General features: G+C 40.4%; 1 protein-coding gene across 1 annotated transcript in view; it reads right to left on the reverse strand.

Annotated features, from left to right (window-relative positions):
* Positions 1–24,223, reverse strand: part of LOC112557700 (neprilysin-1-like) — a 26,906-nt gene continuing 2,683 nt past the window's right edge. Inside the window, 20 exon segments of the mRNA XM_025227699.1 lie at positions 1–2,852; positions 2,855–2,864; positions 3,088–3,183; positions 3,489–3,554; positions 4,017–4,147; positions 4,385–4,452; positions 4,869–4,920; positions 5,287–5,345; positions 5,700–5,803; positions 6,152–6,229; positions 6,957–7,055; positions 9,139–9,258; positions 10,590–10,692; positions 11,068–11,192; positions 12,254–12,340; positions 12,690–12,872; positions 15,039–15,244; positions 17,068–17,151; positions 17,539–17,700; positions 18,578–18,622. Coding sequence (XP_025083484.1) covers positions 2,689–2,852; positions 2,855–2,864; positions 3,088–3,183; positions 3,489–3,554; positions 4,017–4,147; positions 4,385–4,452; positions 4,869–4,920; positions 5,287–5,345; positions 5,700–5,803; positions 6,152–6,229; positions 6,957–7,055; positions 9,139–9,258; positions 10,590–10,692; positions 11,068–11,192; positions 12,254–12,340; positions 12,690–12,872; positions 15,039–15,244; positions 17,068–17,151; positions 17,539–17,700; positions 18,578–18,622 — 2,042 coding nt within the window. The 3' untranslated portion in view covers positions 1–2,688.

Below are 24,223 nucleotides of genomic sequence, written 5' to 3' on the forward strand. Positions count from 1 at the left end.
TCTATATAATTCTATATAAATAATATCCTTGCAGAGCTAGTTCAATAATTAAAACTTATTTTAACAAACAAGCAGTCATTTATCCTTGGTTCACTTACTTTATTTGTAAAATTCGAGACAGTATTATTTATGTACACGTACACAACTGATAACAATCAGACAACAGGACAGTGTTGCGTGACATTTCTGGAAGATTCTACCCTCCAGCATTGCTGATGCTAAGCTGCAACCTCCCGCCTTTTCAACGATACGACGGCTTATCACGGGTCACTGAGGACACTGGCCTGATGTCCATAACAACGATCTCCGCCGACACGCAAGATCGCACACCTGACGTTGAGTAGCCTCACCAGCTTCGTGTGTCCTCACAAACAGTCGAGGGGAAGATTTCTTTACTGATTACTAGACAAAAGCATGGATAGATGAGTGTCTGAAGATCAGAAGGAACTGACAGGAAAAGACACATGCACCAGCAGTCAGAAAAAAATGTAACAAATCATGTAATCAGAAAGATATAGAGATATAGAAAAAAGAGAAATGAAAGAAAGAAAAAAAAAATAAAACGAAAAAAGGGGAAAAAATAAATAAAAATAAAATTTTATCATTTTTGGAAAATGTGAAGCCAAGTCTTAAATCAAACATAATTAGTTTCGAATTATATCAGGAATTACAACTATCTTCTCTTACTCACGTGCATACGCGCCCATTGCACGGAGGGACACGAATTCTGTAATGAAATAAACTCTCGACATCTTCACTGTGGAGGGTCCCTATACGTCAGCATCTAAGTTTAAATGAAGTTCAACTATGAAACTACACAACAAAGACCCGTATAGTAACAGCAACGAAAAGCTTCTAAGTTTATAAGTTTAGTAACAATACGCAAGATATATATATATCTATAAATGTTTCACAACATTTTGAGTGCTAACAGATGTTAACGAAAATCTCAACGAATGATAAAATAATCTTTCCCTTTGCACCTCCTTATACACAGTCCCTGCTTCAAGTAAATATTGTAAGCCACCCACCATTGTAATGAAAGACTTGAACCACAGAAACAAAATATCAACATTTCTGTGACATATGACGATGTCATGCCAAAAACCAACACCAATTTTTTAAAACTTTTTATCAGCTAAGCTGTACGATGGCAAAAGCCAGCTTGTGGTTCAGCATCTTCTCAGAACTGACTAAATAATACGGGAGGTTGACAAACACCAGGTGAAGGGTGATACACAGGTGTGTACGGGAGAGTAACAATATCAACACAGCTTTCATAGCATTGAGTATACACGACATCATGATGTTAAACACCAGAAAAACATGAAACAAACAGCTGTTATATATACACAGGTATGAAAACGTACGAAAATAGAAAAAATACATTTTGTACAAAACATTTTGTATGCATTTGAGAAAAGTCCCAAGTATTGTCTCCAATAAGAAAGCGAGAAACCTGCTCAAACTGAGTGACTTTGCAACATAAAAGGTTAAAACATAAAAAAATAAAAGAAACGGATAATGTATCGATTCTGATCGAAAGTGTTGCCAGCCTTCTTGAAGAAGAAAATTTTTTTGTTTTTTTTTTAAAAAAAAAGTCCATTTGCAAACCGAATCAGTGTAATTCTGCAGAACTAGTAAAAAGTAATTTTTAATTTAATATGAATTTTCTGGACAGGGAATTGAATACTGAATATAAACATGAAATATGGCCACCATTTAAAATGTGGACTTTTGCCAATAATAATAATAATAATAATAATAATAATAATAATAATAATAATAATAATAATAACTTTGTATAGCTGCGCTTACAACAATAGCTGGATAGAATATTTCAAGTATTATTGACTTGGTTGTGATTTTTTTCATCGAAGAGAGTATTGAACTACAAGAATGTGACAAAGATAAGTCGCATGCTTAGTACGACCATAAGTTCTTGACCATAAGTTATTGTTAGAATTCACAGTGTATAAATAAAACAACCTAACCAAGGTCTCAAGAAGATACCAAGCAGTTCAATGTTACGATAGTAATACACTGAATACGTTTTGTACAAAAATTAAATCTATGATTACAATGGAATACTATAATGCTTTAGTGTCACAGTAATTGTGTGGTTACATGTGAAAAATCAAAATTTATTCAGAACAAATAACAGCAGATTTAAGTTCGTAAAGAAACAAACAAAATAAAAACAAACAAACTAAGATTGAGATTGAGTCGCGTGAAAACATTTTACCGGGTTTCACTTTCCAAAAGATTCAAAAACTGCAACACCGTGTGAAAGTCCTTTTCAATGAGCATCGTAAATAAGTAGATGAAAGACTGGAACTTACAATACAAACTAGAACGGAAATATGAAAAAAACCGATATCGATCAATAAATCGAATAACAACAGTAGCAAGAACCGGCTAATAAGAACAACAAAATGGCTAGAAGATTCTGGTTCTATAATATTATTTTGCGGAGATTCAATCCAACAGTACTTTAACCGAAGAGAGGAGAGGACAACAAGCTCTGTGTGTTTGTGTGTTTATAAATTACCGCTGACCCTTGCGACCTCCGCACTGGCCGAGTGTCCCCAGTCTTCCCCTCCATCACACTGGGTCACAAACTGTCATCAGACCCAAGCACTGTTTATTCCCCTTGTCATCGGCGGGTCCAAGAAAGAAGAAATGGAGTCACCACACAGAACACTTGTGTTTCGGGTTCATGCGGCTGCCCAGAGGACAGTTGTATGCCAGTGAAAAGTCCTCGGAGTTGGACAACGGCCCCAGAACGCGGATGGGCCCCGGGCTGTGAACTGACGTCCGGATCCCGTGTAAGGCCTCTTCGTCTCGCATCTCCCGCACCAGATCTGGGGACAAGGAAACCGACAAGATACACTTGTGACATCATCATCAAAATCAGCAAAATTATCCATCCTCAATCATCCATCATCAATCATCATCATCCAGCATCCAGCATCCAGCATCAGCATCATCATCATCATCATCTTTAGCAGAGAACTTTACATTCAGTCGAGCTTCTGAAGACGAAATAGTACACACCAACTGTTTTCGTCATGGGAGACAATTTACCTGTGCGTAGTTAAGGAAAAACAGCTGATCGTGGTTAAGCTCAATCCCAGGTAAAGGTGTCTCCTCACCGTGCTTCTCTACCCACCTGCGGTATGCCTGCAAAAGTACAGTACAGACATAAAGACATCAAGGTATGCGACACAGGTATAGTCAGACATAAAGGACATCAATGTTGCCAGGACAGGAAAAGAAAGTCGTTGTGTAGCGGCCACGCTACGTGGTATTCACGCCTCTAGTACTCCCGAACCTTGTACGAGGGCTCGTCTCATTTTATTATCATTTAGAAAACATTTTTAAGATGATAGAAGAAATTGTTTCTAGATAAGGGAAGGCGCGCTGACATGCCACAGGGCAGGAGGTAGATTTTATTTCAAAAATAAAAGTAAGCAAAATATCCTCACCCTGTATGCCTGCTTTAGGCCGCCGTTATCTGCGATGTTTTCTCCTTGAGTGTTTTTGCCGTTAATCTGATGAGATAAAAAAAAAAAAAATCAATCTCTATCACTCAACTGCAAGATCGTCTTTATCAACACACACACACATTCTTTTTCATTTCAGTTTCCTCGTCTCAGTCAAGAATTCAATTATAAACATATCCTTTGTGATTGGTAAATGAATAGTATTTAGAACACAAAAACAAGAAAAAAAAACATTTAAGAAATTACAGTATATTCAGTTTTACAGATGATAACAGTCTCTTTATAAGTGTTTACAACTTCGTCCATCGATCAGAAAAAAATCCAAAACTTTGTAAACAATTGTCTCAAGTTCACATTTCCAAGTGACCTCACGATTGATGTCAGAAAGAAATGTCATATTTACCACTCGACTGACTGTCTTTACTATTAAATTTCAGTATTCAATCGTTTGGCGTAAAGGCTGACTGGTAAACATTAATTAGGAAAGGACTGAGCTAGGAGGAGCTTTACATAGAGCCCTGTCTGCTCCAGTTTGAAACCCGAGTACTGATCAATGATGCACTGGGCGCGGTCTCTGAAGGCCTGGATGGTGTGGTTGTCCCACCATTGCTTGAGGTTACCGTCCTTGTCGTACTGCCGGCCTGCACAGGGACAGTGTTGTTATTGTACACCTGAACATAGTCTCTCGTAGCCATGTGTGTGTGTGTGGTAGTCTGTCTTCTAGGGTGAGTTCGCTAGTGGTCACATGCTTCTATTCGTATCGCGTGTGTGTGTGCGAATGTGATCATCGATCATGCATCTGTCCTATCACAGAGTCGCCGACAAAATCTTTCTCTCTTAATAAAATGAAGGCTGACCTTTTTCAAGGAGCAACTGACCTTTATCGTCGAATCCGTGAGTAATTTCATGACCGATGACAACTCCTATGCCACCATAGTTGAGAGATCTGCAGAGAGACAGGAAGCAGTCATCAGAGAGACAGGAAGTAGTCATCAGAAGACGAGATAGGAAGTAGTCATCAGAGAGACAGGAAGTAGTCAGCAGGGAGACATGAAGTAGTCAGCAGAGAGATAGGAAGTAGTCAACAGAGAGATAGGAAGTAGTCAGCTGATCTTTCAGCTGGTTCTGCTCATCTTCCTAATGACTTTCTGTCGGTTTGTCTGTATGTCCTTGTCTTTCTCAATCTTTTCGAGTGTCTATCCTTCCTTCTGTCTTCTTTGTGACTGTGTGTGTATCTTTCCGAGTGCGTGTTTGTGTCTTTCTGTCTGTCTGGGTGTCTGCGTCTTAACATCCATCCCCTTCCATATCTGTATGTTTGTTTTCCCTAACAGAAGCTGTGTACATTCACTTTCCCCCACTTACTTGGGAAAATGTTCGCTGTAGAAGAGAGGTTGCAGGATTCCGGCTGGAAAAACTAGAAGAGAAAATCAGATTATACGATAGATAAGTACATGTACTAATTAAACTCATATGGCATCAAGAATTTATTATTTGAATGTGTCTTAGACAAAGTATGTCCATATTCGTGTGTTTATGCCTGAGAAGTGAGAGAGTAAGTGTAAGTTTAAAATGATGTAACGTGTAGTATGTGAGGGAGTTATATTCAGGACACACACACACATATGGGCGCGCGCATACAGACCTTCGAAAATAACACAAGGGAGATATGACATTTTTCTAAAAATCAAAAACATATTCTCTGTAAATCACCAAGGAAATATTTCATATTCCTAAATAAATTTGTCAGAAATTCTGAACCATCTATAAATAAATCTCTTACCAATGTCGTTAGAGTTGGAATTGTAAAATGCGTTAACGACCGCAGGTTCCTGCTCCCATCTGTAATAGAAAACAAACGCACCGCTACTTCTGATTGGCCAATGACGGACCGCTACGTACACCACGTGACTGGCTGGTCACGGACAAAGAACAAAGGCCACAAAGATTACGCCGACAAACAGAACTACAATCCAGATAGAAAGTAAACACAAAAAACAATCATTGGAATTCTCAGGTCCCCTTCAACCCTCTACCACCGAAAGAAAACCCCGAAAAAATGTATCGTGGTAATAGTAATACACAGACACAAATTACTGATAAATCCTCATATTATCTGGAAGATTTCAGAACGCTTGCCATCCAAGTGTTAATGGGGTGGCTGAAAGAAACTGTGGCGTACACAAGGCAACATACTCGTCCTTCTCCACTGGCTTGCCAAGCTTGGACATGATCTTGTGAGCCTCGAACCGCTTCATCGCCAGCACGTTGTTAAAGTAATGCCGCTCTTCGAACAGGAGCTAGAAATGGAGATAACAAAACAATCAAATTAAAAAAAATGTTATGGTCCAAACTAATAAAAATTGAATATCGTTTCTTTCTCCCTCTAATTAGGCACCTCTCTCTATTTCTTATCCTCCCTCTCTCCATTCCCGTTCTCTGCGTTTCTTATTTATTTCTGTTACGGAGTTGTCTCCTTCAATATCTAATTCACCTTCTCTTTCCTCGTAATTTTGGTGCAAACTCTTTGTATAGAAGCTAAGTGCTAGGAGGCGAAAAACGGAAGGCGATTATAGGGTGGATTTTGTCTGCCTCATTAAAAGACAAGACTGGAGAAAAAAAAACTCTTGACAGAATTCAGTGCCAACCTCCTGATACTTGGCGTCCAGCTTGTCCTTCTCTGTGATGAAGTCTGGGTAACCGATCCTGGCATTCATGGCGTTAGCCTGTAAAAGAAACGGTGATACCCTTCCTCATTTTGACGACGACGACGACGATGACGATGATGATGAGAATGATAATGAGGAAAAAGAGGACGACGATGAGGATGATGACGATGACGACGACAATGACAATGATGGTGATGCGATCACAAAGCGATAACGACGATAAAGACGACGATAGGTGTGCACATGCGTACACTTGAAAATTAATCGATAAAAATAACTCCAGCCAGTAAGGAAAAGCTTAAAAACGATCCGAGCGTTAAATACATTGAAGACATCATCGATTGCTCAGGCCTGGCTGCTCGGCAGAATGAAGTATTTAACCAAGCCAGTGGAAAAGTTTATTTCCTTAAAAAAGTCATAAAGTGCACATGACCAGCTGAGAGACACTGTCGTCATGCTATTTCAGCCTCCTCTTCCCCATTCCTCCCCTCAACCTGTCCCTCCATCCCACTTCCCAGTTCTAACCAGTCCTTGTTTACAAACGAAGCAGTTGAGTATCGCTTTACGCTTCGAACTTCTACACATCAAAGGCTCTTTGTCTCTGAAGTACCGCATTTTGGGTCCACACACACCCGAAAGAAGAAGAAGAAAGAAAAAGAAGAAAAGAAATCTGCGAACGTGCCCTTCACAGGAGTTATTTCCCTGTCGACCAGTCTTCCGTGTACTCACAGACATCACTGGAGTGTTTTTGCTCCCAGAGCACATCGCACACTTTGCAACTGACCTTTTCTCTGGCAACATCTTTTGTTTCTTCATCCATCCACTCGTTTTCGTCCAGGAGCTCGTTAAAGGCCGCGCGAATGTCTTCTATCATATCAAGAGCCTGTATAATACAGAACTATACTATTCAACATTCATTTTATTATTATCACATCGAGGTTTGTAGAGAATATGATAAATCCAGCAAAGTCTATTATATATATATTATCATACCGACCGAAAATAGGTCAGCACAGAAATTATATCATTATTCATAAATTACATTACGATGATGTCCGGAGACTGTAAGTATTATTCTAGACCAGGGATGCCCAACCTACGGCCCGCGGGCCATATCCGGCCCGCGACGCGGTGCCATCCGGCCCGGGAAACTTCTGCCCACAGTGTAGGAAATCGGCATGTTAGTAATCAAAAAAAAAAAAGAGAGAAAAAAAAAAACCCGAAAAAAAACGAAAAAAAGGAAGAAGAAGTATTTATCCCCAAGTAGGGGCGTTTCCCAATCTTTTTTTCGATGGACGAACATTTCGATTCAGTGCTCCGACTTGGTGTCTCTACGATGAGGCCGGACATTCAGAAGTTGGTTTCGGGAAAACAACTTCAAATATCCCACTAATTACTACATAATTAATGGTAAGTGCAACTTGTTTCTAATAAAAAATGGTATCTGCTCTATTTTTTTTTCTTTTTTGTATTTTTGCGGTGAAGTGGCCCGCGACACGGCTGTCCGAAATGGATATGGCCCGCAGGCCGAAAAAGGTTGGACATCACTGTTCTAGACATTCAAATAACATGAAAGCTCGGAGACGAGATAGGTACGGTTGAAAATTTTATATGTCCTATGCTTTTCTCTACCGTGTTTTTTTTTAAATAAGAGCTAACTAGTCGTAACTAAAAATAGTTTCACTGTGTACAGGGCAAAAATACACAGGTAAACAAACTATACTGAATGAAATGACTAAATCGACATTTTCTGTATTGCTGCTTCCTGTACTGACTATTCCTGTCTTGAAATTGAAAGAACATGACCATGAGCCAGCGTCTAACCCTGCAGGGTGGATTCTAAACTAAAAAGCTCTCCAGGCTACCCAACTATTCTGTGCTTCCTGGATTCTTCCTTGTTGTTCAGCTTCCGTATTAACAACAAACTTTCCCTCCGACCACTTTTCCTCTCCTCCCTCGTCCACGTGACCAAAAGGATCTGTCCAGAATGATCTGACAGGAAGCAAGGATACAACCTCCATGTCCTCGTACTGACATTACTTGTCTGACGGTAGTCCAGGTGTTGCTTCAGGTAATAAAACCCTGATGTCTCTGCTTTTTGCAAGACGGATCGCCTTTTGACGACTTCCTCTTGACCTTTCTGACCGCGCTAGAGCTCGTCCTAATAAGATCATTTTTTTCTTTCTGTAAAAATCTTCGTTTTCAATAAAGATAATGGGTGAACATTTGCTTGGCTTGTAATTGCAGGTCTTCCTGATGGTATCTATGTTTAGCTGAACCATCAGTAATTCAGCAGGGGTCTGCAGGTAGGTACACGAGTCTGACATTTAAATCTTTGATGTTTTTTGACCATGGAAATATCTATTTAAAGATAAAATTTTGATTTATAGAACACGGTTTGGGGGTCACTGAACCATCATCCATCCCCTACCCACCACCCAGCCACTCAATCTAAGGACGAATGCAATGTTGTTCTCGAAGGTATAAGAGTAACACGCCTAAAGGTTTTCAAAGACACTTTCTTGTGCTTGTTGTTATTTACTGACTCAAAAAATGTTAAGTCACGTGCTCAAGGCCTACTTTCGTTTCAAGGTTCTCCAGAGAAGAATTCAAGACAAAACGTTAATTGCTTCCCACAAATTCGTTTCCGGATCAAGTGTAAGTGACAGCGGCATACATCGCAGGAATGTTTACAACAACATTTGCATAAAGTAATTGAAACAAGCTTACAGCAGGGTGTTAGACCTAAGTACCCACAGGAATCTTATTTTCAGGGGTTAGGTCGGGTTTACTGCAAACAGCGAATCTAGAAATGTAAGTGATGAGTAGATGTTCCAATCACAACCTCTTTACAATTTTATTAGGATTGGATTCTAAAGAATTTGAATTGGCTGTGTAGGTAAAAGCGTGTTTACTGGACAGACTGGCAGCTTGTAGGTGTTGAAGGGAGATAACACGATACCCACCGTTTGTTTGCTCTGCCTGCGGAAGTTGTCCCGAATAAACATGGCGCCCACTGCAAGTCCCATTTGGTCGTTTGCATACTCCACACACTTTTTCCATCGCACTTTGTCACGCATGACTCCCTGGCAAAGAAAACAGCAAAAACTGCTGCAACTCAAGCTCTCAGAGAGTGCAACGAGTTTCCGGAAGAGCAAATCTTAAAGGGGAAAGCAAGTCAACTGGTAGTTGTGCTTAAATGATAGATGCTCATGTTCTGAATCATACCAAAATTTCGGGTAGCAAAACGATTGTTTACTTACAACCATGTCTAAAACATAAGTTTAAGGTGGTTAAAGTATTTGCAGGACAATTTACGTATTTCAACAGTCGAGCTTTCAGTCTCCCGATTAGAGGGTTGGTGGAGGGGATAAGTTTGTTATGAACATGGAGATTGTGCAGTGATGAAAATAACACAGAGATGAAAGGTTGAACGAACTAAAGGTTTCTGGCGAGCGACATAGGGTGTCAATGTAACTAATCCATATTGCAATCGTTGTGCAAGAACTATTTTGTGCGTGAAAAACAGAAGAACTCTGTTACAAAACAAAGTGAATCTTAGTTGTGATGTATATTTGGACGGGTTGCACTGGCTGCATACTGTGTACAGATCCTCGTACACAAACAAATCCAATGATCTGAATGTACCTGCGTTTTCAAAGACAGAACCTGACCAAGACATTGTCAAGATATAAATGAAAGCTACGCTGGTCAACTGGTAAAACTGCCAAAAACATCGCTCTCCTTATCAGATGAGTCTGATGCAAAACTGCTGATACTACTTAAACATTTCTCGAAAGTTGTTGTTGTTGATGATGATGATGTTGTTGTTGTTGTTGTTGTAATGTTGCTCCAATGAAAATTTTGCTATGACTTGATTCAGAACAGAATTTATCATTTAACCATGAGTTGTATTTCCCTTTAACTCTCAAACCTGGCAAGAGAACAGCGAGAGCTTTCAGTCTTTTAAAATTTGAGCAAGAATAAGTATACATCTCAGAAAATGTAACAAGACAGAGAGAGAGTGTGTGTCTTGGTAACTTTGTACTGAACAGTGCAGACGGCTGCAAATGTAGCTTTCAAAGGATGTAATTACCCTGAAAGTGAAAAAATATTTAACTGTGTGCGATAGGCATCATAGAGAACAGGAAGCAATGTTGTGTTTTTGAACTGGTGAAGTTGATGCCACGGAAAGAAGAAAAGGAGAAAGAAAATCAAATGCAGAAGAATAAAATCATAGTTTTACTTTTATCCACAGTATATACATCTACATCTATATCCTAAATGTTGTATCCGCCATCTTTTACTCGACTCTTGTAATCTTTGTTGTCTCCGTACTGTCTTTCATTCTCTCATGTCTGATAACAGAGAAGATAGCTAGACACACAACACTGGGCACACACTGACTACTACTCACGTGTAAAACCATTTTGTATTTGCTGTGAACCTGTTGGTAACTCTCCGTCAACTCAGGCGCCAGCATCATGACCACTCTCCAAATGATGTAATTGGCTAGTGTCCTGAAACAGCCAGTAATTAATAATATAACTGTCTAACATATTGATACAGCCATGAATAAATAATATATTAGGGGAATGCGAATACAAGATACTGGAATTGGCAACAGGCAATATGAACTGGTTAATGTCCTGAAACAGCTGACAATAGAGAAACTCAAATGCAGTATTTAATGTTGAAAAATACATCTTCCATTTTTGTTAAGGTTTATACATACCTTCAATGTACTTATCAAATTGAAAAACGTGTATTTTTTGTTATTGTAGTCCATTTAGCCAATTTACAAGAATTTGTGAAAATGAAATGAGCCCTTCAGAGGGAGAGAACAAAAGGAGAGAAATTTGCCACATGACAAGATGTGAACCATTGGTCTCCACCTGGTGTCTGTCTGACGGACGATGGTCATCATGTCCTGGAGATACTCCACGGCAAACACAACCACCTCGTCGTTGCCCGACAGGACAGGGCTGACGGCGCCACGCAGGTACACCAACCAGTCCATCTGTCAATCAGAGTACAGAAGGTGGAGACTGGACCGCGGGGCACTTCACAACTAACACCCGCCACACACCAAGGAAGACACTGGGCTGAGGGGTTAGGAAGAAAGACGAAGGAAAAGAAAAAAAGAAAGAACAAAATTGTTTTTGATTTCAATACTTTGTTTAAATTTGCCAAAGAAACAAAAAATGAAATTAAAAAAATTCAATAGAGGAGGAATTAAATCCAGGTATCGGGCGAATTAAAACCTGAGACATGAAGAGAAATGTCAGAGTCAAGACAGTAAGGACACAACAAATACGACAGACAAGCAGACGAGCTGGCAAAGAATATATTAATATTTTCAGTAGTCCAAGACGTCCCTGACTATGCAAAACCCTGCCAAGACATGCAGCTTTTAACCTCTCTCCTCACCCACCCGGGGTATAATCAATGAGGTAATATGCAGTCAACGGGCCTTACGCTAATCGCCGTAAAAGTTATTAAACTTGTAAATCGTCAGCCTAGTGTCTCCTGTGAATGAGAAACCCTAACAAAAACACAGCCCCATAAATGGTGCACAAAGACCGTATGTGAACGCAGCGCCACCATAGTGAAGTCCATGGCAAGGTGTCGGTGTTCAGGTCAAAGGTCGCACTAAACCTAACAGTCCAACTGCACGACCCCGACAACCTCTGGTTTCACAGTACAACCATAAAAATTTAAGATCACTTTCCCACGCAACTTTGGGTTCCATGATTTGTCAAAGGTCTCTCTCCAAACATTAATCGTTAGGTCGTTAATGAAAAGTAAAGACTACACGTGCTTGTGGCATCTACAGGACGGCAGGCTTTCTGAGGAAATGATTGAGCTTTAGTGACAATGGAGATCAATCGTCTATTCATCTGCATCATGAAGACAATCCTCATTCTCCATGCGGACAAAAATTTTCAGCCGACAACTAATTGCCTCCATGGTTTGTTTCCTGAATTATTTGTCAATCTTTAACTCACAAAGCTGAGAGTACACAGTGGACTTGTAAATAAATGTCCACAACAACACCCTGGGTGGATGAATTAAAAATACCTGAGGTACAAGCTGCTGTAGTTGAGAGATGGACATTTTCTTGTACAGAGCGCCCGTGTCATGACGCTCTGCCTGGGGCCTGGTCACCTGTACAGGTGCAAAACACATCAACCTTTGAAGTCTGGTCATGAAACGAAAGGGGGATAAAGAAGTCTCGAAATATTTGCTTCATTTCTGAAAAAGGAATCAGGAGGCGCGATGTTGCACATATTTTACAAATTAAAATATTTCAAGTTGAAGCTCGAAGAATTTAAAGCTTTTCACAGTGACATATATACGACAGTTGTTAAAACCTAACTTTATCTGTGTTGGTTGAAGCAGACACGTGGGTTAAGATCGTATTAACAAACTTTAAATAATGAAGTCAGAAAAGAGTGAGATGAACAGGTAAAGAGCAACACACAAGAGAGGAACAGCGAAAAGAACGAGTACTCACATTGGCTAGCTTGGTTTCGAACTCCAGCAGATCCATCAGCTGGTCGTCCACTGGGATTTCCGTTGAACCTAGCAGGGAGACAACTCCTCTCATGAAGTTGAGGTAAGCCTGCACGTACTCCGACTCCGACTTGGCCTGCAGGTAGTATTCCCGACTGGGCATCCCTAGACCCGGCTGGTCCAGCTGTGGATCCAAATTACAGGTGGAGGACAGTGTCAAATGACTTTATTAATTCCAAAGAATAAAAGAATAATTTTACTGGAAAAATGAGGTTAGTCATTTCGAAAACCCAATGACTCATCTTTTAAGGAGGGTACATAAGAGGGCGGTCACGAAAAAAATACGCGTTGATGTGGTTTTGTCTCGGATGTCGATGAAACTTAATTGCTTTCTTAATACAGGGATCGCTCTCCCCAACCCCTTTACCCATTCGTGCAGCCAGGCAGCCAACCATCAAACCCCGAATCCAGCTAGATGTCTCTGTTCATGTGGATGCCACGTGATCTGTCTCGTGATCACGTGATCTGTCCGAAGTTCGGTCAAGATTCTTTCATGTCCTGCAAGTCATTTTTCTGTCACCAGCATCTTAAATCAAAGGAGTAAATTTTGCTTTGACCTGTATATAAATATTTATTGAGAACTAAGCTACTTTGTCATCCAGAGATTCGTTCCAACTGAATTTTGTGGACAAAGGTTTGTCCTACTTGAATCCGTCAAGGTAAGTAGAGACATGCTTGAAAATTAATTCAGAAAAAAAGAAGCATTCCATTTGTGCCAGACGGTGAGTTTTTGCGACTATTGCGTGTTTACGAGCGAACGAGCGTGTTGAAGACCTTTCTACTGGTTTTTGTACCTGTTCACATCTCAGACTGGACTTTTTTGTGGCTCAAATTCCCGCAAGCAATGCATCATGTGGATGAAAAGAAGAGGAACCAACCTGAACTGGTTGATCTCAACACGAATAATGATAGACTTTCAACAGGTACTCGAAGGTGAGGCGTACACGCACCCAGAGGTACACACAAAACAATGTCCTGGCCTACTTTGCCATCATTTACATTTTGTAATTATTTTCGTCCTTGCTTGAACATAAAACCTGCACATTTTTACTAGTAGGTAGATCAAATCTTCCTACAGTAAATATTTGTAGGGTTTAGTTGGTTGTCTTATATTAAGGATCGATGGTATGCTTAGAGTCGGAGAATTCTGCTGTGAAAAGTTGCTCTGGTCTTTTGAAGTTTGTATGTAAGTGTGTGTGTAAGTGTGTGTGTGTGTGTTGCTATAACGGCTGCTGTTGATTATAGTTTCTCATCTCCATGAAATGCCAAAATAATTAACCCTCTGTACGCGGATCAAACCAGAGCAAGAAAGAATTATTTTAAGTTCATGTGAACACAAACCTGTTGACTGAAGTTCTTTAAAAATTTTCGTACTTCTTGATTACTCTCATATTGTTCTTAAACATCTGCCGAGAACCATTTATAGACATCAGCAGTTTGTACCCTTCAAGGGGTGTTCATTATTCTTGAGTGTTGTTACTTGACCGAAAGCCTTAGTGCAGCCTGGAGGTCAAGAATCATGCCGACTGAAACCATCTTGCCATCTGGAAGAGGACCGACTGGATGCATCTGTCTGGTTCTGTTGGAGATAGTTTCCATGGCAATGATGGCATGTTGTTTTGAATGAAACTTTTTTTGCTTGTGCTTTTGCTGCCTGCGTTGAAATGTTGTCAGGAACTGCAGCTGGTTTCTAGGAGCCTTTCAAGTTTACTCAGAAATCTTGATAATTTTGACAGAAGAAAACTAGATAGAAGACTGACATTTTTACAAGCCAGGGGCATGAGTTCTATAATACACGACGATGCAGCAATGGTAACAGCGATGAAATATGTGTATGTTAGTATACTGTGTTTGACAACTTAGCCTTATCATTGTATAGAGGTGTCCTCGTGCGATGAGCTGATAAAGAAGCCTCTCATATATATATACACACGCATTCATGAACTCACATATGTCTATATCTATTCCTTGTAACTTGCCATTTGTGTACATGGATGTTTATATTTTTTGTGATATTTGCAGTTTCAGGGGACACAAATACTCGTAAAGCATCCACGACTTCCAAACACAGACTGAGTGAAAGTAAGCCAACTCATTCAGGCCCTGCTGGAAAATTAATCACAAAACTTTTAAATACTTCTGGATGAAAGGTCACATCAACGGGTCTGCTGTGAATCCGAGAACACGAGGTTGTTTGTGTTACAATAATTTAATCAGTAGGTGGTGTGGGCGTGTTCCTGGAGATAGACAGGAGGTCTGTGTTCGCGACTGTAGACATGCAGTCTCTCACCTGAATAATGTTTAACGAAGAATTTTTATCATCAGCTCCGACCCACGAGCCAATCAGAATGGGAGCGTTGTACTTCAAGCGGATGTTGCCCAGGACCTCCTCCAGCACGAAAGAACTGCTGTCCCAGTTCTCTAAAATGATTGGCCATCCTCCAAGTTCAAGGGTCACGCTGCGAAGCGGTTCGTCCCCTATATTTCTTATCTGCGCTGAACAAATTCAGAGACAGAAACGGCTACAAGCTAAAAACTTCAATTACAACCACTAATGCCAGATTATTCTAGAAAAAAGCATCAAAAGTCTTGACGGCAACAGAGGAACACATTTTAAAATAAACACGATGTTAAACACTCGCAAGTATCAAATAATTATATACGTATATATATATAGGGAGAGGGAAATGGAGAGAGGAATGGAGAAAGAAATGAAGCAGACAAACTGAACCAAGTAAAAAAGAAACAAATATCCAATAATGAGGCCCCATACAATGAGTAACGGGGTCTCATACCGCGAAAGAAATCGCCGATCGGCTACGGATGTGGAAAGACTGATGGCCAAAGAAAAAAAAATCATCCTTGGCTCGATCGATCAAGAGCAGAACGCAGGCTGATCGATAATTTGGTTGGCCGTAGCTGGGTGTTTAAACACCGCATGAGAGGGATAATCTTGCCTCTTTAAACAAATAACAAAAAAATGTAACAGTGTGAAGAACCGGAGGAAAAGTCAATAAGGCGCGATCCCAGAGTCTAGACGAGGCAGGAACTTTCAGGAAGGACGGAGGAAATGAGTGACGTATTCGCCAGTTCCACGCAGTAACGGGTGACATTCCCAGGGAACAATCGCCAAAACAAAATTATACCACGATGGTCATCCGTCAAAATGAAGCTGTTAACAGCAATCAAGATAAAGATGGTAAGAGGTTGTTCGTTCTCTCTTTCTCTCTCACAGTCTTGGTTTGACCTCGTGGGTATCCGGAAAGAATGATTTCCGTTGAATCATCCAACCTGACTGGACTTTTGAACCAAAAAAAAAAAAAAGCCTAAAAGTCTGAGCAAAGGTCAAAGGCCATAAAATTATGGGGAGGAATTTTACAGCTAAGAAAAGATTAAAGCTTCACATACAGAAGGTTCAGTTCTGTTCGCTGTATTTGTCAGAAAAGGAGAATAGCTGGTGTATAAAATAAATAATGATGGACATCAAGGGTCCGGGTCATGGTGAGTGGTCGACACTCCCTGATTATCGGTCTTGACCCAGAGAGAGACGTACTGTAGCAAAGGATGGAATGAAGGAGACATATTATATTATCAATGCCCTGCAGACAAGACATTGATTACCTGACCATCAGCAACATGAGTCCTTGCTTTTCCTTTTTCCCTTCCTTTATTGTTTCGAATAACCGATTATTTGCGTGTAGCATCTGAAGATGCTGGCGACCTTCGTAACCGGAGGAATATGGTGGAAGGAGATGAGATATCTTCTCCTGCCTGCGAGAGAAATGCGGTCGCGGAGCACGTCTGGGTTGCGACGAGGGCAGGATTATGCCAGTCGCATCCTGGACTCCACGCCAAGTCCTCGGCAAAACCTCAGTCCAGAACTCGTCTGCAAGATGGGTACTTGAGTAAAGTGCTGGCTGACTTCATACAACTGCCACACAGAAGCTGGCTGCGACCTGTGACCTTATAAATTTGGCTAAAAGTTGAGGGAAAGAGGTTACGGAGACTTCTTCGAGGCTTACGGAGGGCCTTGATTGAGAAAAGATTAAAGAAGTATATTCTTCCTTTCACGACTGCCTGCTTTTGGCTATGTCACTGAAAAGAAGTCTTCAGAAAAGACCAAATCGTTCATATCTATGAGGTGGATCATGTCACTCATACCCATGATAAAATTCCGGGTGGGCCACCGGTACCGGTTTTATGTGACCCACCCGGTGTAGCCCCATATCGGTTCAAGGGACAGGAATGTGGTTTCAAAATTTTTTTTTAAGAGGATGAATGATTGATCGTAAGAAAGAATGTGGGAAATGTCTACTTACTCATGTTGATACACGATTTGTACAAAGTCTTCGCCTTCAGAGTCGCGTTGCTATCGTGCGCCATCGGCGATTCTTCTAGCAAGTCTGCAGAAGAGAAAGAAAATCCCGAAGTAACAGCAGTTTTCGAAGTTTCTGTGTGGAACCATAGAGTATACCTCAAAAGATATACTGCCTTTTAATATGGCAAGACAAAGATTTTTTTCAATGTGGTTTGTTATGGATGCGTGGATTCATAGATGGACTCATTGCCAGTAATTTTTTGTTGTTGTTGTTTTTTTTTTTGTGCTCTTTTGATCATGGATTGGATCATACTTTAGTAGGTACTACATAAGAATCTTAAAATAAATACATTCAGTTACATTTAATAAACTTTTGATATATTTATACAAGAATGATGGAATGGGGTTCACAGGAAATAGACAAAAAAATCCTGAGGGAAAGCGAAGAAAATTCGTCTCTAGGGCAGGTCACCTTTTAAGATGATCTGAAGCTCATCGTGGAGTTTCTCAAAAGTGTTGTAGCTGTGTTTGTCTTCCGGAATCACGTTTCTGCGATTCCACTGACCGCAGGCGAACTGGAAAAAGTCGTCGCAGGGGTGGGCTGTGGTGTCCATGGCCGCCATGAGCTGAGCAGCTGGACATGGCAACGAGAAACAAAATGGAGACCACGAGATTTGTGGCGGTTTCCTAAGAAATTCATGGCAACATGGAGGGCTTCTCAAACTGACGAAATCATAAGAAGGAATATCAAATGAAAACAACTTCAATTTGGAAGGTTTCTTGAAAAGAAGAAATTTTCAGACTGAACGAATTCTTAACTAAAAAAAAAAATCTCAGTTTAGCGGGATTCACAAGCTCAAGAAAATATCAAACAGAGAGGTCTTAAATTGTCAAACAGATAAGAGACGATCTTAGGTTGGGTTCCAGCTAGTGATCCCCCCTGGCAGTAACGAGAGTAATGATGCTATTGACAAACTTTTCTGTGGCCCAACTTGCATTTCCTTATGTCATTCAGCTTCGTGAATGTCAGACTTTCTTTGACATCTAAGGACACACACCTTAATGAGCTGCTTGTGGCGGACACCGAATGTTTACTACACAGAAGCAAATCAATCCCTCAACAAACATTGACACTGTATTCGATGTTACTTTGGCCACAACAAAAGGAACTACGAACCAAAATGTTTTCATGGTAAGGTCCTCCGTGAGTCTTGTTATGGAAACAGGAAATATTTCGATCAATTATTATTTTTTTCCTTTGTTATAGTATACAAGTACAATAAAATAGCTATATACCCTAATTTATGGGGTGAACCACACACACTAACACACAGACACAGACACTCACGTATTGTTTGCTATTTGGATCCACAGAGTTCTCTCTCCATTCATTAGCTAACAGGGTGGCTTAGTCTGGGTGTGTGTAATCATGTATGTCAGATCAGGGTACGTGTACTCGGAGTCATTAGCAGCCTGTCGTACTACTGACCACGATCTCCTGGTGCACTTACCAGTATTGACGCATTTGGCTGATAGGCAGTACCCGGGGTGGTGAACTGAAATGGCAAATACGAAAGCAATTGACTTTTGTCTTACAGTTCTGAAATTAGAAGGAGAGATATCAGAGTGGAGTTGAATATAATTGCATTAACAAAACAAAAAACCAAAAAGTTGAAAAAAAAAAAAAAAAATAATAATAAACAATTCAGGTTGTCCTTTTCGCTCAGATCGCAATGTCTAGAACTTATTTATCCCAACCACAGCTGTAAATACTTTTGTGTCTATACATATATATATCTGAGTGTGTTTGTATGTTTATGTGCTCATGCGAGTGTGCTTGTATGCTCGTTCAGAGTCTTTTGTTAAACGGTGTTCCTTTTCACATTGACTGAGAATATTCGGGTGGAGCAATGCCAATCTCTACCCTCTTTACCAAGCAGGACAAGATAGTTTCAATAAACCTTTTATTGAAAATGCGACGTTCAAAAGAAATCTTGTTCGACATCAAAATGGGACAAACGGGTGGCGAATGTTTATGGGTGTATGTGTACTTTGTGTGCGTGAATGGTGTTGGTGAGATCAGTGCGATATTTGTTTGTGATGAACATTTACGGCGAGTATGATGTGTTTACTGTAAACAGTCGATTCTTAATCGGTAAACAGATTGCGGCTCACCCTCCTTCCTTCTCTCTCCCCTCCTTCTATGTCTCTATCTATCTTATTCTTGTTTGAGCGTGTAGGTCTTGTATGTCTGTGTGTAAGAATAGTTTGTGGAGCTGTGGTGTGTGTTTGCTCGTGCAAACGTTCGTGCGTGCACACGGTTGTGTAAACACACCCAGGCGTGTGGAGAAGGCGTGCTAGGTGGAGCTGATTACTTCTCGCAGAATCTCGAGCGCATAGTTGAGATACTTTCCTCTGGGTGGTCCCTGCGTCCTGTTCCATTTCATGGCGACATTTCGCTTCCCTCCCTTAACGCTCCCAGCATGCAATAAGCGCCCAACTTATAAGGCAAGGATTCCAGGGCGGATTCAGGACTACACCTTGCGGTTCTCTCTCTCCTCCCTCACCCCCTCCCTTCCTCCAAACACCCCTATCCATCCCACCGCATCGATCAAGGAGGGAATGTAACCGAGCTTAATCAAGACCGGAGGAACATGGCAGGGCGTTATGGGCAAGGTGGTTCATCAAAGTGTTTACGCTGCCAGCGATTGATGCCACGAGTGAGAAAGTCCGCGCACCGTGCCATCCATCATCGGAATTGTCTTTCCTTACAAGCTCCTACCAGACTCGTGCAGTGACGTCACAACGGAAGCTTACGCGGCCGGTAGGACCTGCGCACAGAAGGCTCAACTACTCCGGAGCATGCGCACTGCCCGAGAAGCGCATTTCACACTTAGAGAAACTCTGGTTTATCAATCGTAAACTTAAGTGTTTACATATAATAAACGTGAGTTCTCCTTCTGTGTTTTTTTTTCTTTTTTCGCATTCCCTTCATTTCTCTCTCTCTCTCTCTCTCTTTCCATCTCGGTCTCTCTTTCCATCTTTCTTTCTCTGTCTATGTTATGTTTATGTACACAGCTGTAGAATAACAGACTGATCATGGGTATCTAAGTGAAAGACGAAATGAGCTTACATCACCTACCTTGGGAGACTAGGTGCCTCCTGTTACTGTCTTTATAATACATTCCTCTCTGCTCTCTCACGTGACTACTACTGATACTCAATTTCTCGCTAACTGATTTTTACTGGTGACTTAAACTTGTTGTTTAATTTTTTGCTTGTTTTTGTCTCCTTCGTTGTTTCTTACCATTATATATTCGTAGAGAATGAAGCCCACACGTGTAGTATGTATTTATGTCTGAAAGTTAAATTTGAATAAAATATAGACACGTGTACTAGGATGAGTGGGTGGAATGCTCGGTATCACATTTCAAAACAATGTGTGTAAGTATTTAACAAGGGGAGGTGATTATACAATTCACTAGGTTCACTGGCATTGTTTGAAACGAACCCAAGACCACAAGCATTTAATTCATCCTCACCCATTTTTCAGTGCTTTCCTCAACCGAAAAAGCCCACCATCTGTCGACCCTAAAGGGCTACATCACTGCGCCATGAAAATTCCCTGGAAACAACAATTCTTTAACAACTAAAGTTTTTTTAATTATGTTGCTGATCCAGAAAAAAGGGAAAACCCCATAGAACCCAGGAAATGTAGTTAAAGTTATGTCCTCTCATTCCGGAAGTCACGAACGGTAATGTACGAGAAATAACGAGCGTTGAGATTGGCGGAAGTCGACGCAGATAAGCTTTGCGCCGGCAGACAAATGCAGGAAAGCGGATGAGAGTTATCTCCCATATTACCTGCATCAGAGATCTGAAGAAGTGGTGATGCCCCGGCTTGTGGGCTCTGCGGTCTGCAGCCGCCACTCTTGTTTTGTGGAGAATATGCACGTGCAAACAACAGGACGATGTGTGGATGCTGATAGCAGGAGGGATTGTATTGATTCCGGGAGGCAGACGAGCGACTGACTGCAGAAATCCTCCTGCAGACGATGATGAAGTTTGGCCGACTCCAAGAATCGCCACTCCATTTGTCTGCGTCTTAACCCTCCCTATCCCCACCTTTCACTCGCACATCCTCACATGTCTGTCCGTTAATTTCTTCTCGTTTTTTTTTTTCTTTTTTAAGTTTTAAGAAGTTTGATTAACCCTGAAAGGATTTTCCTTTTTTATGACCGACAACTTCGGATTTCTGGATGGCATTTATCCCTTGTGCAGACAAATTTCTTACTCTTAATGAAAATAAGATTCTCCCCACACTCTAGAGGCCTCTGTCCCTGAGTCTGCTGATTCTTCTACAATCAGAAAATGATTTAATCAACAGATTTGAAGTTAAAACTTTATATTACTTCTTGATCGTAAGAGAAACTTACAAGATATCATTCGATAAGAAAAATTATGAAAGACTCAGAGTCTCTTTACTGGCTGTATGTCTTTAATAGGAATGTGAATGAGCTATTAAACATTTAGGACTCAAACACAAGTGGACAGAGCATGCAGAAAACTGAAAGAACTGAAAAAATACACAGTTCCGATAAACACATCTTCTTCGCAAATCTTAGGGAAGAGAAAAAAGACCATGTTTGTCCTACTGAAGGCGAAAAAGTAGCCTGAAGGTGTGTAAAGAGATGTAGGACAAAAATTACAGCAAAAAAAAAAAAAAAAAAAGAAAAAAACAGGAAAAAAAAGAAAGAAAAGAAAGACTGGAATGAGATTGCTGTAGACCTGATAAAGACCACTGAAGACAAACAAAGTTCTGGGCAAAATTATTTCAGACAATTAGAAGGTGGACAAAGACTACTTTCAAAAAGGAGGATTTGACAAGAGCATCGGGAAAAAAGGGCTCCCCGAAACTAAAACAAACAAACACAAACAAACCAAAACTGAAGGTGAAGACAAGGCTTACTAAAAGCAAAGGATTGCGCACAGGTTACAAAGAGATAAACAGAGGACTGGACATAAACAATCGCAGGCAAACAGATGACTGGACAATGATTGCTGGACACAAAATTAGGTCTGTACAATGTTTACTGTAGAAAAACGGAGGACAGGACAACAACTGCTATAGGAAGAAGACCGGACTTTGATTATATCATAACAATGAAGACTTTACAAAAATTACTATGAAAGACAATAGAAAAACAAATTTCCTGTAGTCAAACAGTAGCCTGGCATTGTTATCCACCACTGACGATAACTTGTATCCACATACACACTAAACAAGAGGAACAGTTCAACGAAAAACAATGAGACAACACAAGTTACATTTTCATTAAATAAAGTTTAGTTTTCAGTCTGCCAATCACAACCTCGATAGAATGAGATCGTCAAAATGGAGTCAGTCTTAATGCAAAAGTGAAAATCAATTTTAGTTGCAAGAGTAGACCGGCCGATCGACGAACAACAATCGATCAGTTAGGTCTAGAGAGACAGGGACAAACCACGTGACCTCCACCGCAAATCAGTGATGAGTGACAGGTCTGTGGTCAGCGGATGATGCTAAGTAAGTGAAGATGTGTTCTATACACGCAGGCAGACAAACAGACACAGTGTATAAATAGACGATTCTGTCCCTTCTGTCCCAGCATGAAAAAAGGAGAAAGAAGCAGAGAAACTCGAAAAATAAAAATAAAACGAAACTTTTATGCAAATTGTTTATATGTATGTGTTTGTTTGTAAATATAAATAGAAAGAAAATAGTCTTTAAATCCGCCTGTCTGTCCATCATAACCTCTTAATGTCATTCTGATCGATGGACGACAACAGGTAGTACACCAGTTCTGTAGCTGATGTATATACTGGTACTTTCAAACACCTGTACGTAATTACTGCCGGAAAATGAGGTTGTCTGGAAACATCCATTAAGAGGATAGCTTTCACGAGAAAACATTTTCCGTTCCTTGAAACCAGCGGTCTTAATGGTCACAAAAATGTCAGGGACTACCCGAGAGTGCTCGCAAAACCACAAATAAGACAGACATTCACTGAAAAAATAATCTTTAGTGCCGGAAAATGAGTTGAAAGGGTCTATTGACTGTGAGAACGTGTTCCAGGGCTTTATAAACATGTTTATTTATTAGAAAAACATCTTATTTATTGTATGACCAGTTAGCGACAATCAGCATTATTAAATATATACAGACAGAAATATTTCTTTGAAGTCCAACGAGGCAATAATATGTAGATATTATCTATTCCAGCCTGACAAACGATGTCTGTGGGGGGTAGGAGAAGGACTACCTTCCTTTATGTTCAGGTGGACAGACTTTGACAGGAAAACACCTGAATTTGGGAGTGAAATTCTTCAATAATTATGTAAGACATGTATGATTCGTTCACTGGGACAGAGAATGAACTACAGCTGTATGGAGTAACAGGAATGAGGGTCAGAGAGTTGCAAAGCTGCTTACAAACTTTTCTTCTTACATCTCCTGAAGATTTATCACTGATGAAAATAACAATGTTGAGTGATTCTTCAATTTTACAATGAGGATAATGATCCTGCGCTTCTTTCTATTCAGTATGTGTTCATATTTTATTTCACACACGTTTGTATGTGTAATGACCACATTGGGTGTTTCTGAGTTCATTAATATCTCCACAACAAAACCCGAGTTCATCTTTAAACGTTAAATGAATGCGATGGTTTTTTTTCCTTAATGGCCCTCAGGTGCAATTTACTATTTTCACAAATATGTGTGGATACCCGCTTAATTATTGAAATACGGGTCTACAAACAACCCCATGCAGAGAAGGAGGTCAACAACTCAGATGATACCAGGATAATTTACGTTGTCAAGGCTACAGCCAATGGGAGCCTGAGTTTATGTTTATCTGCGGACAAACGAGATGTCACCAGTTGGATTTCTTTCTGTGCATCTCAAAAAAAAAAAAAAAAAAAAATAGGAAGAGAAGAAAGCGAGTGCATGCTCACCCAGTTTAGGGAAACACTACCTTCACCGAACTACACCCAGTCTTAAAGACCAGACCATTCCATCCCACTGGATCTTTACGGAGCATTTAGCCCGAGGTGAAAAGACGATGATAGCAGGGGAAGGTAATGCCAGCCCACAGCCTCTGTCCTAATGTGTCAC

This window comes from Pomacea canaliculata, linkage group LG2 (assembly GCF_003073045.1).
Source record: "Pomacea canaliculata isolate SZHN2017 linkage group LG2, ASM307304v1, whole genome shotgun sequence".
Classification (NCBI taxonomy): domain Eukaryota; kingdom Metazoa; phylum Mollusca; class Gastropoda; order Architaenioglossa; family Ampullariidae; genus Pomacea; species Pomacea canaliculata.